At 38.3% G+C, this 15,888-nt stretch overlaps 1 protein-coding gene across 2 annotated transcripts in view; it reads right to left on the minus strand.

The window, feature by feature from the left end:
* Positions 1-15,888, minus strand: part of LOC127867433 (uncharacterized) — a 68,514-nt gene that overhangs the window by 20,836 nt on the left and 31,790 nt on the right. For both annotated transcript variants that reach the window (XM_052408581.1, XM_052408580.1), the window contains 2 exons: positions 9,962-10,039; positions 4,700-4,777 (listed from right to left, as the gene is read on the minus strand). In XM_052408581.1, coding sequence (XP_052264541.1) covers positions 4,700-4,777; positions 9,962-10,039 — 156 coding nt within the window. The remainder of the gene's footprint in view (positions 1-4,699; positions 4,778-9,961; positions 10,040-15,888) is intronic.

The following is a 15,888-nucleotide window of genomic DNA, read 5'->3' on the forward strand; positions in this document are numbered from 1 at the left end:
TGCCGTCCCATATTAGCCCCTTCAGTCGATGGGTGTGCGTAAAGTTCCGTCCCATATTAGCCCCTTCAGTCGGTGTGCGTAAAGTGCCGTCCCATATTAGCCCCATCAGTCGGTGTGCGTAAAGTGCCGTCCCATAGTAGCCCCTTCAGTCGGTGTGCGTAAAGTGCCGTCCCATATTAGCCCCTTCAGTCGATGGGTGTGCGTAAAGTTCCGTCCCATATTAGCCCCTTCAGTCGGTGTGCGTAAAGTGCCGTCCCATATTAGCCCCTACAGTCGGTGTGCGTAAAGTGCCGTCCCATATTAGCCCCTTCAGTCAGTGTGCGTAAAGTGACGTCCCATATTAGCCCCTTCAGTCGATGGGTGTGCGTAAAGTGCCATCCCATATTAGCCCCTTCAGTCCGCAAAGGCTTATTAAAGACACCACTTTACGCCTAGACTGCATTTTCGCTAAGAAACTACTTCCTTTAAACAAAATACACCATAAAAGCATAAAGTGTCTTCCCAAATTTACCTGTGAATCTGCATTAAGCCGTGTCTTCCCAAATTTACCTGTTAATCTGCATTAAGCCCCATTTTCCAAGAGCAAGGCTCAAATTCTTTTTTAATCAACCATAATGATTTACTTGAAAGGTCAGCAATTGTTAAATGATTTACAATAATCTCAACAATGATCTCAACATGGTTACTTAGTTTAGAATTTCAAACTCCAGTCAATAATAAAAACTTAAAAGTCATCTATTGGCATACGTTGCGGGTAAAAATGTTCATTCCACTGGAAACTGTTACTATCTTACAAATCCATTCTTCAATATGTCTTGGTAAAACTCGGTTAAATAAAATATACACAGTGTATCTACTGTACATGCAGACTTTTTGCAGTCTTTTGTATCTGGCCTTTCATTCCCACCTGAGAGGCAGTGAAACCACCTTGCAATTTTACACAATATGCCATAACACTAAGTTAGTAGTCTTAAAAACTAATAAGAAACTCAACAATTATAATTTGATGACTCTTCCCCTTTTTTAAGTTATCCACTTGCTTCAAAACTAAATAAAACCCTTTAATACATGCCTGAACTATTCCCTATTATCAAGCACTCTTTGCTATAACCATATTTTTCCATTTTGGGAAGGAGGATAAGGCCTGTTAAATTGGAAAAATCAAGTCATTTTGACTAAAATCGGGAAATTAGTTTTTATTTTTCTAATAAATACTTTAAATTTGAGAATAAATGTGTTCTCAATATTATATTAACTAAGGTTCAACTTATACCACTAAATAGGGGCATGAACTAAATGTTAAAATGTATGTCATTCTTTTTGTTTATTTTTCATTCTTTTGGAAATCATGGGGACACCAACAGCGAATCAGGTGGGGGTGAGAGGGGGGGGGGGTATAATGTGGGGTCGGGTAGTTTATTAGATGTTTAAACAAAAAATGTTGTTGTTTTTTTTTTTGGGGGGTGGGGGGGTATAATGTGGGGTGGGGTAATTTATTGGATGTTTAGAAAAAAAAAATTGGGGGGGGGGTGGAGGGGTAGGGGGGGTTGGGGGTTAGAGGGGGGTATAATGTGGGGTGTGGTTATTTATTAGATGTTTGAAAAAAATATTATTTTTTTTTGGGGGGGGGGGTAGGGGGTTGGGGGGTGAGAGGGGGGGTATAATGTAGGGTGTGGTAATTTATTAGACGTTTAAAAAATTTAATTTTTATTTTTTGAGGGGGGGGTGGGGGGGGGGTAGGGGGGTGGGGTGAGATGGGGGTATAATGTGGTGTGTGGTTATTTATAAGATGTTTAAAAAAAAAATTGGGGGGGTTGGGGAAATTGCTCCATAGCTTGACCGTGGTGACTTGCCATAAAAAAAACTTCACAGAAATAAGTGGAATTGCTCCATAGCTTGACTGCGGTGACTAGTCATGAATAACTGCACATAAATAAGTGGTGTTGCTCCATAGTTTGACCTAGTCATAAACAAGAGGGCCTGAAATGCCCAAAGTCGCTCACCTGAGATAACAAGATATTATTGGGACAAATCTTCTGACCAACTTTTCTTAAGATCAGAAAATAAATGTGGCCTCTAGAGTGTTAAGAAGGTTTTACTATAGCCATATACGGAAAAATGTCCCGCCCCCTGGCAGCCATGTTTTTCAACCAACCGGCATCATTTTTGAACTCGTCCAAGATATTATTGGAATACATCTTCTTACCACGTTTCATGAAGATCGGACAGTAAATGTGGCCTCTAGAGTGTTAACAAGTTCAATTTTGCTATTAAGTCGTCATGCCATGCGGTCAAATGTTGATTCAATTATAACCAAATGTCTCAATTTTGACAATAAGGAGCTATGGCCTATTTGAATTGAACTGCCTCATAAGTCAAGACAATAATTCAAACATTTTTTGAAGAAAAAACAACTTAACTTTTGATTCATTATATACTAGGGTATGCAAATTCTACAAGAGCATTCAACAAAAAAGTTATAGTTGTAATAAATTAATTAACAGCAGTATTTTGAGTTTTTAAGGAAAAAGGGTTAAGCAATCAAAAAACACACAAAAAAACAAGAGCTGTCACCATAGAATGACTTATGCTCCCTATAAACGCTTAATAGAAGTTATGAGCTTTTTTCGAAACCTAAACGCAGATTTCAAAACCTAAACACGGACCCTAACTTCAAGGTAAAGGTCACAGGGGTCAAACCTTTTGTGCGTACGGAAAGGCCTTGTCCATATACACATGCATACCAAATATGAAGGTTATATCTCAAGGGACATAGAAGTTATTAGCATTTTTCGAAACCTTAACACAAATTTCGAAACCAAAACGCGGACCCTAAGTTAAATGTCAAGGTCACAGGGGTCAAAATTTGTGTGCCTATGTAAAGGCCTTGTCCATATACACATGCATACCAAATATGAAGGTCATATCTCAAGGGACATAGAAGTTATGAGCATTTTTCGAAACCTAAACGCAAAGTGTGACAGAAAGACGGACAGACGCACAGTCCGATCACTATTTGCCCCCTTTTTTTCGAAAGGGGGCATAAAAAAGTTGTTTAGAGTGTTACATAAGCTTAATAAATGACCAGAGTGGAAGGTGACAAGATTGGTTTATGATTACTAAACTGTCAACAAATTTGTCAATTTAATACATATTAATGAAATACGTGTTATTAAATCAAAATTTCCTATAATTGACAATTATTGTTTCACATTGTACCCACCAGATTGCTATGCATGCTACTTCATGGGACTAATGTAATCTATTGTACTTACACTCTTTTAACTGTGTGATGTAATTTATAGGGAAACCTTTTAGGAGGTGTCAGGTTTGACCATATGTGTATGATTTGAAAAACAAACTTGGTTGAAGACCACCATAGTATATGTTATAAGCCTAATATGACACGTCTTGATCATCTTGTTTTAGAGAAGATTTTAAAGGCATTTCTTTTTACAAGTCAATACAAAATTATACAACCCATAGGGCGGGGCGAATTTCGACCACACAGACATAATTAAAAAAAAAATGGTAAAGGGTCGCCATTTGATGTTAAACACACAATATTAAGCCCATAGTAAACCAGCGAACAATATAAAAGTTATTAACGATATTAGACTTTATAGATGATTCGACCCCAATTGATGGATTTATGAAGAAACCCAACATACATTTAATATGCCATCTACAAAACCTTTTGGCCTTTAAGAGACGACTTTTGTTACTGTATACTAATAAGGAAAGCGATTATACACATGGGAATGTGTTTATATGAAAACAGTTTAGATTGGTTAAATGCCATAAATAAAGGAACATGTACATGCTTTAAAGTTTTATCCTGCTTGTGCAGCCAAAGTTTTACTTGGTTTCAAAATAATTACATTTTGTATCATAGTGAAAGACCAGGGCAGTGCTTCCCACAGGATTTTTTCAGACGCCCCGGAGCCGTTAGGGGTGGGTTCGGGAGGGCAGCCCCCTCCATAAGTTTTTTTACTTTTATTTTTTGACGTGATTTGGTTCATTAAGACTGTTCAAGAAACAAGAGATGTGTTTGTCAGAAACACAATGCCCTCCTAATGTGCCGCTTTGAAATTATGTTTTGTTTGACCTTTGACCTCGAAGGATGACCTTGACCTTTCACCACTCAAAATGTGCAACTCCATGAGATACACATGCATGCCAAATATCAAGTTGCTATCATCAATATCGCAAAAGTTATGACCAAGGTTAAAGTTTTGTGACAAATACAATGACAGACACATACAATGACAGACAGACAAGCCAAAAACAATATACCCCGATCATTCGATCTAGGGGCATAAAAATGGCCGAAAAGACATTAAAAAAATTTGTTTTAATCCTTTCAGGCAAAGTTATTCATAATCCGGACTCGATCAATTTGAAATACATCTGTATCAACCAGACTCAATTACTGTATACTTACATTTTCCCATTGCTATTCATTACCTGATAATACCCTGTAACCCGGCTTATCAGGGACAACATTTTAAGGAAATTTAATTTTCTGTTTAATGGAAGTTTTTTTTTTCTAAAAGAAAATACCCTCTAAGCACACAGTAGTTCCTGATAACCCTGTGTGGACTGCACAGGCTAATTTGGGGTGATACTTTACACACATGTATTAAGCCCAGTGACACCAGAATGAGGCGCAAGTACATAAGTATTTATTGCTTCTTACCTGATTGGGAAACCACCATACCTTCCTCAACGTCTGGAGGCTTGTCTGTTGGCACGGTGTCAAGAAGGTCATGAACACCTGGCATATGAAAAACATTTATGAACACATATATATCTCTCAGAGCAATATAGCTGGCATTCTTTATAACATAAAATAATAAAATATGAACCATGCTCTATAAAAACATGGTTTAATGGGTGTGCGTAAAGTGCCGTTTCATATAAGCCCCTTCAATGGGTGTGCGTAAAGTGCCGTCCCATATTAGCCCCTTCAGTCGGTTTGCGTAAAGAGCCGTCCCATATTAGCCCCTTCAGTCGGTGTGCGTAAAGTGCCGTCCCATATTAGCCCCTTCAGTCGGTGTGCGTAAAGTGCCGTCCCATATTAGCCCCTTCAGTCGGTGTGGGTAAAGTGCCGTGCTATATTAGCCCCCTCAGTCGGTGTGCGTAAAGTGCCGTCCCATATTAGCCCCTTCAGTCGATGGGTGTGCGTAAAATGCCGTCCCATATTAGCCCCTTCAGTCGGTGTGCGTGAAGTGCCGTCCCATATTAGCCCCTTCAGTCGGTGTGCGTAAAGTGCCGTCCCATATAAGCCCCTTCAGTTGATGGGTCTGCGTAAAGTGCCGTCCCATATTAGCCCCTTCAGTCGGTGTGCGTAAAGTGCCGTCCCATATTAGCCCCATCAGTCGGTGTGCGTAAAGTGCCGTCCCATAGTAGCCCCTTCAGTCGGTGTGCGTAAAGTGCCGTCCCATATTAGCCCCTTCAGTCGATGGGTGTGCGTAAAGTTCCGTCCCATATTAGCCCCTTCAGTCGGTGTGCGTAAAGTGCCGTCCCATATTAGCCCCTACAGTCGGTGTGCGTAAAGTGCCGTCCCATATTAGCCCCTTCAGTCAGTGTGCGTAAAGTGACGTCCCATATTAGCCCCTTCAGTCGATGGGTGTGCGTAAAGTGCCATCCCATATTAGCCCCTTCAGTCCGCAAAGGCTTATTAAAGACACCACTTTACGCCTAGACTGCATTTTCGCTAAGAAACTACTTCCTTTAAACAAAATACACCATAAAAGCATAAAGTGTCTTCCCAAATTTACCTGTGAATCTGCATTAAGCCGTGTCTTCCCAAATTTACCTGTTAATCTGCATTAAGCCCCATTTTCCAAGAGCAAGGCTCAAATTCTTTTTTAATCAACCATAATGATTTACTTGAAAGGTCAGCAATTGTTAAATGATTTACAATAATCTCAACAATGATCTCAACATGGTTACTTAGTTTAGAATTTCAAACTCCAGTCAATAATAAAAACTTAAAAGTCATCTATTGGCATACGTTGCGGGTAAAAATGTTCATTCCACTGGAAACTGTTACTATCTTACAAATCCATTCTTCAATATGTCTTGGTAAAACTCGGTTAAATAAAATATACACAGTGTATCTACTGTACATGCAGACTTTTTGCAGTCTTTTGTATCTGGCCTTTCATTCCCACCTGAGAGGCAGTGAAACCACCTTGCAATTTTACACAATATGCCATAACACTAAGTTAGTAGTCTTAAAAACTAATAAGAAACTCAACAATTATAATTTGATGACTCTTCCCCTTTTTTAAGTTATCCACTTGCTTCAAAACTAAATAAAACCCTTTAATACATGCCTGAACTATTCCCTATTATCAAGCACTCTTTGCTATAACCATATTTTTCCATTTTGGGAAGGAGGATAAGGCCTGTTAAATTGGAAAAATCAAGTCATTTTGACTAAAATCGGGAAATTAGTTTTTATTTTTCTAATAAATACTTTAAATTTGAGAATAAATGTGTTCTCAATATTATATTAACTAAGGTTCAACTTATACCACTAAATAGGGGCATGAACTAAATGTTAAAATGTATGTCATTCTTTTTGTTTATTTTTCATTCTTTTGGAAATCATGGGGACACCAACAGCGAATCAGGTGGGGGTGAGAGAGGGGGGGGTATAATGTGGGGTCGGGTAGTTTATTAGATGTTTAAACAAAAAATGTTGTTGTTTTTTTTTTGGGGGGCTGGGGGGGTATAATGTGGGGTGGGGTAATTTATTGGATGTTTAGAAAAAAAATTGGGGGGGGGGTGGAGGGGTAGGGGGGGTTGGGGGTTAGAGGGGGGTATAATGTGGGGTGTGGTTATTTATTAGATGTTTGAAAAAAATATTATTTTTTTTGGGGGGGGGTAGGGGTTGGGGGGTGAGAGGGGGGGTATAATGTGGGGTGTGGTAATTTATTAGACGTTTAAAAAATTTAATTTTTATTTTTTGAGGGGGGGGTGGGGGGGGGTAGGGGGTGGGGTGAGATGGGGGTATAATGTGGTGTGTGGTTATTTATAAGATGTTTAAAAAAAAATTGGGGGGGTTGGGGAAATTGCTCCATAGCTTGACCGTGGTGACTTGCCATAAAAAAAACTTCACAGAAATAAGTGGAATTGCTCCATAGCTTGACTGTGGTGACTAGTCATGAATAACTGCACATAAATAAGTGGTGTTGCTCCATAGTTTGACCTAGTCATAAACAAGAGGGCCTGAAATGCCCAAAGTCGCTCACCTGAGATAACAAGATATTATTGGGACAAATCTTCTGACCAACTTTTCTTAAGATCAGAAAATAAATGTGGCCTCTAGAGTGTTAAGAAGGTTTTACTATAGCCATATACGGAAAAATGTCCCGCCCCCTGGCAGCCATGTTTTTCAACCAACCGGCATCATTTTTGAACTCGTCCAAGATATTATTGGAATACATCTTCTTACCACGTTTCATGAAGATCGGACAGTAAATGTGGCCTCTAGAGTGTTAACAAGTTCAATTTTGCTATTAAGTCGTCATGCCATGCGGTCAAATGTTGATTCAATTATAACCAAATGTCTCAATTTTGACAATAAGGAGCTATGGCCTATTTGAATTGAACTGCCTCATAAGTCAAGACAATAATTCAAACATTTTTTGAAGAAAAAAACAACTTAACTTTTGATTCATTATATACTAGGGTATGCAAATTCTACAAGAGCATTCAACAAAAAAGTTATAGTTGTAATAAATTAATTAACAGCAGTATTTTGAGTTTTTAAGGAAAAAGGGTTAAGCAATCAAAAAACACACAAAAAAACAAGAGCTGTCACCATAGAATGACTTATGCTCCCTATAAACGCTTAATAGAAGTTATGAGCTTTTTTCGAAACCTAAACGCAGATTTCAAAACCTAAACACGGACCCTAACTTCAAGGTAAAGGTCACAGGGGTCAAACCTTTTGTGCGTACGGAAAGGCCTTGTCCATATACACATGCATACCAAATATGAAGGTTATATCTCAAGGGACATAGAAGTTATTAGCATTTTTCGAAACCTTAACACAAATTTCGAAACCAAAACGCGGACCCTAAGTTAAATGTCAAGGTCACTGGGGTCAAAATTTGTGTGCCTATGTAAAGGCCTTGTCCATATACACATGCATACCAAATATGAAGGTCATATCTCAAGGGACATAGAAGTTATGAGCATTTTTCGAAACCTAAACGCAAAGTGTGACAGAAAGACGGACAGACGCACAGTCCGATCACTATTTGCCCCCTTTTTTTCGAAAGGGGGCATAAAAAAGTTGTTTAGAGTGTTACATAAGCTTAATAAATGACCAGAGTGGAAGGTGACAAGATTGGTTTATGATTACTAAACTGTCAACAAATTTGTCAATTTAATACATATTAATGAAATACGTGTATTTAAATCAAAATTTCCTATAATTGACAATTATTGTTTCACATTGTACCCACCAGATTGCTATGCATGCTACTTCATGGGACTAATGTAATCTATTGTACTTACACTCTTTTAACTGTGTGATGTAATTTATAGAGAAACCTTTAAGGAGGTGTCAGGTTTGACCATATGTGTATGATTTGAAAAACAAACTTGGTTGAAGACCACCATAGTATGTTATAAGCCTAATATGACACGTCTTGATCATCTTGTTTTAGAGAAGATTTTAAAGGCATTTCTCTTTACAAGTCAATACAAAATTATACAACCCATAGGGCGGGGCGAATTTCGACCACACAGACATAATTATAAAAAAAAATTGGTAAAGGGTCGCCATTTGATGTTAAACACACAATATTAAGCCCATAGTAAACCAGCGAAGAATATACAAGTTATTAACGATATTAGACTTTATAGATGATTCGACCCCAATGGATGGATTTATGAAGAAACCCAACATACATTTAATATGCCATCTACAAAACCTATTGGCCTTTAAGAGACGACTTGTGTTACTGTATACTAATAAGGAAAGCGATTATACACATGGGAATGTGTTTATATGAAAACAGTTTAGATTGGTTAAATGCCATAAATAAAGGACCATGTACATGCTTTAAAGTTTTATCCTGCTTGTGCAGCCAAAGTTTTACTTGGTTTCAAAATAATTACATTTTGTATCATAGTGAAAGACCAGGGCAGTGCTTCCCACAGGATTTTTTCAGACGCCCCGGAGCCGTTAGGGGTGGGTTCGGGAGGGCAGCCCCCTCCATAAGTTTTTTAACTTTTATTTTTGACGTGATTTGGTGCATTAAGACTGTTCAAGAAACAAGAGATGTGTTTGTCAGAAACACAATGCCCTCGTAATGTGCCGCTTTGAAATTATGTTTTGTTTGACCTTTGACCTTGAAGGATGACCTTGACCTTTCACCACTCAAAATGTGCAACTCCATGAGATACACATGCATGCCAAATATCAAGTTGCTATCATCAATATCGCAAAAGTTATGACCAAGGTTAAAGTTTTGTGACAGATACAATGACAGACACATACAATGACAGACAGACAAGCCAAAAACAATATACCCCGATCATTCGATCTAGGGGCATAAAAATGGCAGAACAGACATTAAAAAAATTTGTTTTAATCCTTTCAGGCAAAGTTATTCATAATCCGGACTCGATCAATTTGAAATACATCTGTATCAACCAGACTCAATTACTGTATACTTACATTTTCCCATTGCTATTCATTACCTGATAATACCCTGTAATCCCGGCTTATCAGGGACAACATTTTAAGGAAATTTAATTTTCTGTTTAATGGAAGTTTTTTTTCTAAAAGAAAATACCCTCTAAGCACACAGTAGTTCCTGATAACCCTGTGTGGACTGTACAGGCTAATTTCGGGTGATACTTTACACACATGTATTAAGCCCAGTGACACCAGAATGAGGCGCAAGTACATACAGTATTTATTGCTTCTTACCTGATTGGGAAACCACCATACCTTCCTCAACGTCTGGAGGCTTGTCTGTTGGCACGGTGCCAAGCAGGTCATGAACACCTGGCATATGAAAGACATTTTTGAACACATATATATCTCTCAGAGCAATACAGCTGGCATTCTTTATAACATAAAATAATAAAATATGAACCATGCTCTGTGAAAACGTGGTTTAATAGGTGTGCGTAAAGTGCCGTCCCATATAAGCCCCTTCAATGGGTGTGCGTAAAGTGCCGTCCCATATTAGCCCCTTCAGTCGGTGTGCGTAAAGAGCCGTCCCATATTAGCCCCTTCAGTCGGTGTGCGTAAAGTGCCGTCCCATATTAGCCCCTTCAGTCGGTGTGCGTTAAGTGCCGTCCCATATTAGCCCCTTCAGGCGGTGTGCGTAAAGTGCCGTCCCATAGTAGCCCCTTCAGTCGGTGTGCGTAAAGTGCCGTCCCATATTAGCCCCTTCAGTCGATGGGTGTGCGTAAAATGCCGTCCCATATTAGCCCCTTCAGTCGGTGTGCGTAAAGTGCCGTCCCATATTAGCCCCTTCAGTCGGTGTGCGTAAAGTGCCGTCCCATATTAGCCCCTTCAGTCAGTGTGCGTAAAGTGCCGTCCCATATTAGCCCCTTCAGTCGGTGTGCGTAAAGTGCCGTCCCATATTAGCCCCTTCAGTCGGTGTGCGTAAAGTGCCGTCCCATAGTAGCCCCTTCAGTCGGTGTGCGTAAAGTGCCGTCCCATATTAGCCCCTTCAGTCGATGGGTGTGCGTAAAGTTCCGTCCCATAATAGCCCCTTCAGTCGGTGTGCGTAAAGTGCCGTCCCATATTAGCCCCTACAGTCGGTGTGCGTAAAGTGCCGTCCCATATTAGCCCCTTCAGTCGGTGTGCGTAAAGTGCCGTCCCATATTAGCCCCTTCAGTCGATGGGTGTGCGTAAAGTGCCGTCCCATATTAGCCCCTTCAGTCCGCAAAGGCTTATTAAGGACACCACTTTACGCCTAGACTGCATTTTCGCTAAGAAAATACTTCCTTTAAACAAAATACACCATAAAAGCATAAAGTGTCTTCCCAAATTTACCTGTGAATCTGCATTAAGCCGTGTCTTCCCAAATTTACCTGTTAATCTGCATTAAGCCTCATTTTCCAAGAGCAAAGCTCAAATTCTTTTTTAATCAACCATAATGATTTACTTGAAAGGTCAGCAATTGTTAAATGATTTACAATAATCTCAACAATGATCTCAACATGGTTACTTAGTTTAGAATTTCAAACTCCAGTCAATAATAAAAACTTAAAAGTCATCTATTGGCATACGTTGCGGGTAAAAATGTTCATTCCACTGGAAACTGTTACTATCTTACAAATCCATTTTTCAATATGTCTTTGTAAAACTCGGTTAAATAAAATATACACAGTGTATCTACTGTACATGCAGACTTTTTGCAGTCTTTTGTATCTGGCCTTTCATTCCCACCTGAGAGGCAGTGAAACCACCTTGCAATTTTACACAATATGCCATAACACTAAGTTAGTAGTCTTAAAAACTAATAAGAAACTCAACAATTATAATTTGATGACTCTTCCCCTTTTTTAAGTTATCCACTTGCTTCAAAACTAAATAAAACCCTTTACTACATGCCTGAACTATTCCCTATTATCAAGAACTCTTTTCTATAACCATATTTTTCCATTTTGGGAAGGAGGATAAGGCCTGTTAAATTGGAAAAATCAAGTCATTTTGACTAAAATTGGGAAATAAGTTTTTATTTTTCTAATAAATACTTTAAATTTGAGAATAAATGTGTTCTCAATATTATATTAACTAAGGTTCAACTTATACCACTAAATAGGGGCATGAACTAAATGTTAAAATGTATGTCATTCTTTTTGTTTATTTTTCATTCTTTTGGAAATCATGGGGACACCAACAGCGAATCAGGTGGGGATGAGAGGGGGGGGTATAATGTGGGGTTGGGTAGTTTATTAGATGTTTAAACAAAAAATGTTGTTTTTTTTTGGGGGGGGGAGGTGGGGGGTGGGGGGTATAATGTGGGGCGTGGTAATTTTTTAGATGTTTAGGAAAAAAAAATGGGGGGGTGGAGGGGTAGGGGGGTTGGGGGTTAGAGGGGGGTATAATGTGGGGTGTGGTAATTTATTAGATGTTTTAAAAAAATATTTTTTTTTTGGGGGGTGGGGTAGGGGGGGGGTGGGGGGTGAGAGGGGGGTATAATGTGGGGTGTGGTAATTTATTAGACGTTTAAAAAATTTATTTTTTATTTTTTGAGGGGGGGGGTGGTGGGGTAGGGGGGTGGAGTGAGAGGGGGGTATAATGTGGGGTGGGGTAATTTATAAGATGTTTAAAAAAATTGGGGGGAGGAATTGCTCCATAGCTTGACCGTGGTGACTTGCCATAAAAAACTTCACAGAAATAAGTGGAATTGCTCCATAGCTTGACTGTGGTGACTAGTCATGAATAACTGCACATAAATAAGTGGTGTTGCTCCATAGTTTGACCTAGTCATAAACAAGAGGGCCTGAAATGCCCAAAGTCGCTCACCTGAGATAACAAGATATTATTGGGACAAATTTTCTGACCAACTTTTCTTAAGATCAGAAAATAAATGTGGCCTCTAGAGTGTTAAGAAGGTTTTACTATAGCCATATACGGAAAAATGTCCCGCCCCCTGGCAGCCATGTTTTTCAACCAACCGGCATCATTTTTGAACTCGTCCAAGATATTATTGGGATAAATCTTCTTACCACGTTTCATGAAGATCGGACAGTAAATGTGGCCTCTAGAGTGTTAACAAGTTCAATTTTGCTATTAAGTCGTCATGCCATGCGGTCAAATGTTGATTCAATTATAACCAAATGTCTCAATTTTGACAATAAGGAGCTATGGCCTATTTGAATTGAACTGCCTCATAAGTCAAGACAATAATTCAAACATTTTTTGAAGAAAAAACAACTTAACTTTTGATTCATTATATACTAGGGTATGCAAATTCTACAAGAGCATTCAACAAAAAAGTTATAGTTGTGATAAATTAATTAACAGCAGTATTTTGAGTTTTTAAGGAAAAAGGGTTAAGCAATCAAAAAACACACAAAAAAACAAGAGCCGTCACCATAGAATGACTTATGCCCCCTATAAACGCTTGATAGAAGTTATGAGCTTTTTTCGAAACCTAAACGCAGATTTCAAAACCTAAACACGGACCCTCACTTCAAGGTAAACATCACAGGGGTAAACCTTTTGTGCGTACGGAAAGGCCTTGTCCATATACACATGCATACCAAATATGAAGGTTATATCTCAAGGGACATAGAAGTTATTAGCATTTTTCGAAACCTTAACACAAATTTCGAAACCAAAACGCGGACCCTAAGTTAAATGTCAAGGTCACAGGGGTCAAAATTTGTGTGCCTATGTAAAGGCCTTGTCCATATACACATGCATAGCAAATATGAAGATTATATCTCAAGGGACCTAGAAGTTATGAGCATTTTTCGAAACCTAAACGCAAATAATAACGGAAAGATCGACAGACGGACAATCCGCTCACTATATGCCCCCTTTTTTTCGAAAGGGGGCATAAAAATGTTTTTTAAAGTGTAACATAAGTTTAATTAATGGACAGAGTGGTAGGTGACAAAATTGGTTTATGATTTCTTAACTGTCAACAAAGTTGTCAATATAATACATGTTAATGAAATACGTGTTATTAAATCAAAATTTCCTATAATTAACAATTATTGTGTCACATTGTACCCACCAGATTGCTATGCGTGCTACTTCATGGGACTAATGTAATCTATTGTACTTACACTCTTATAACTGTGTGATGTAATTTATAGGAAAACCTTTAAGGAGGTGTCAGGTTTGACCATGTGTATGATTTGAAAAACAAACTTGGTTGAAGACCACCATAGTAGGTTATAAGCCTAATATGACACGTCTTGATCATCTTGTTTTAGAGAAGATTTTAAAGGCATTTCTCTTTATAAGTCAATACAAAATTATACGACCCCTAGGGCGGGGCGATTTTCGACCACACAGACATAATTAAAACAAAAATTGGTAAAGGGTCGCCATTTGATGTTAAACACACAATATTAAGCCCATAGTAAACCAGCGAAGAATATAAAAGTTATTTACGATATTAGACTTTATAGATGATTCGATCCCAATTGATGGATTTATGAAGAAACCCAACATACATTTAATATGCCAAATACAAAACCTATTGGCCTTTAAGAGACGTATTTTGTTACTGTATACTTATAAGGAAAGCGATTATACACATGGGAATGTAATTTTTACCCCAGAGACATTATTCAAGCAGCTTTAAAGATAACCACCATACATTGTTATAGACCAAATATCAAAGCATTGACCCTTGTGGTTTCATAGAAGACTTTTAAAGTTATTTTCTACATATGTCTAATCATGTAACCAAACTTTGTCCCTTAGGGCGTGATTTGAAAAAACTTTGTAGAAGACAACTAGAAGAGTTTAAACATAAAATAAAAACTTGACCTAGACATCAAATAGATACAACTTCTGACCAAGTTTGGTGAACATCGGATGAAAACTACTTGCATTAGAGAGCGGACAACATGCTGAATGTTTAAAACGCACTAAGTGACCCCGTGACCTAGTTTTTGACCCGGCAAGGCCCATGTTCGAACTTGGCCTAGACATCATCTAAATACAACTTCTGACCAAGTTTGGTGAAGATAGGATGAAAACTACTTGAATTATAGAGCGGACACGGACCGACCGACCGACAGACCGATCGACAGACCGACCGACAGACAAGCTCACTCCTATATACCACCTAAACTTCGTTTAGTGGGGGTATACAAAACTTCGTTTAGTGGGGGTATAAACATTTACTCACTGACCTTTGGGGTTAAGAGATATAGATGTTTGAAGTTTTTATTTTTAAAATCTATTTTAGCTCCAATAACATATGCAATAGACTAGAACAATTCGAACACTCAAAAACCATGCGAGAGGGTCACACAGGGATCGCTCCTGTGAAGGTAAAGGAATAAAAGCAGTTAAACTCTGTCAAGGGGAGGAGGAGTAATTCTTAGTAGAAAAAGTTAACGTCACTATTGAACACGGTATCCTTAAAGCTTCCCATGAGCAATATGAGCTAATGTGAAAAAAAAATCTAAACATTAATTCTGTTTATGTTAAGTACTTTTTTAAAATAGGCGTAAACTTTACAATATATACAACAAGAGCTGTCAGAAGACAGCGCGCTTGACTACTCGAGTGCTTGACAGTATAACGTAAGCTATCATGGGGAAATTGTTCATATTTAATCATTAATTAGACAATCTTTCAAAAATAAAAAAGGAAAAAACTAATTTTTTTGGAGGGGTGTAGGGGGGTTGAGAGGGGGGTATAATGTGGGGTGTGGTCATTTATAAGATGATCTTTCAAAAATTAAAAAATGGAAAAAAAAATTGGAGGGGGGGGTGGGGGGAGCAGGGATTCTGGGTTGGGGCGTGGGGTATTGTTTGGATGGAATCCATTGTGGTATTCAGGTAAGTGTTGTTTTGTCAAAGTGTTAATAAAATCTGATCATAAATAAAGAAGTTATGGCAATGTTACTAAAGTAATATGCATATTATAATGGAAAAAGGACCATAATTCTTACAAAATTCTTGATACAGTTGTCTTTTTTTGTTTATAGATTGGGGTCATGTTGGTAAAGAAGTTTGCAAAATATGAAAGCAATATGTCAAGGGACATTGAAAATATTTGAGGTGGTACGCAAACTTCAACATAGATCTATCAATAATATGCATATTCTAAGTGGAAAAGGGGCCATAATTATTACAAAATGCTTGATAGAGTTGTCTGCTCTTATTTATAGGTTGGGGTCATGTTGGTGAAGAAGTATGCAA

Source organism: Dreissena polymorpha, chromosome 2, assembly GCF_020536995.1.
Source record: "Dreissena polymorpha isolate Duluth1 chromosome 2, UMN_Dpol_1.0, whole genome shotgun sequence".
Classification (NCBI taxonomy): Eukaryota; Metazoa; Mollusca; class Bivalvia; order Myida; family Dreissenidae; genus Dreissena; species Dreissena polymorpha.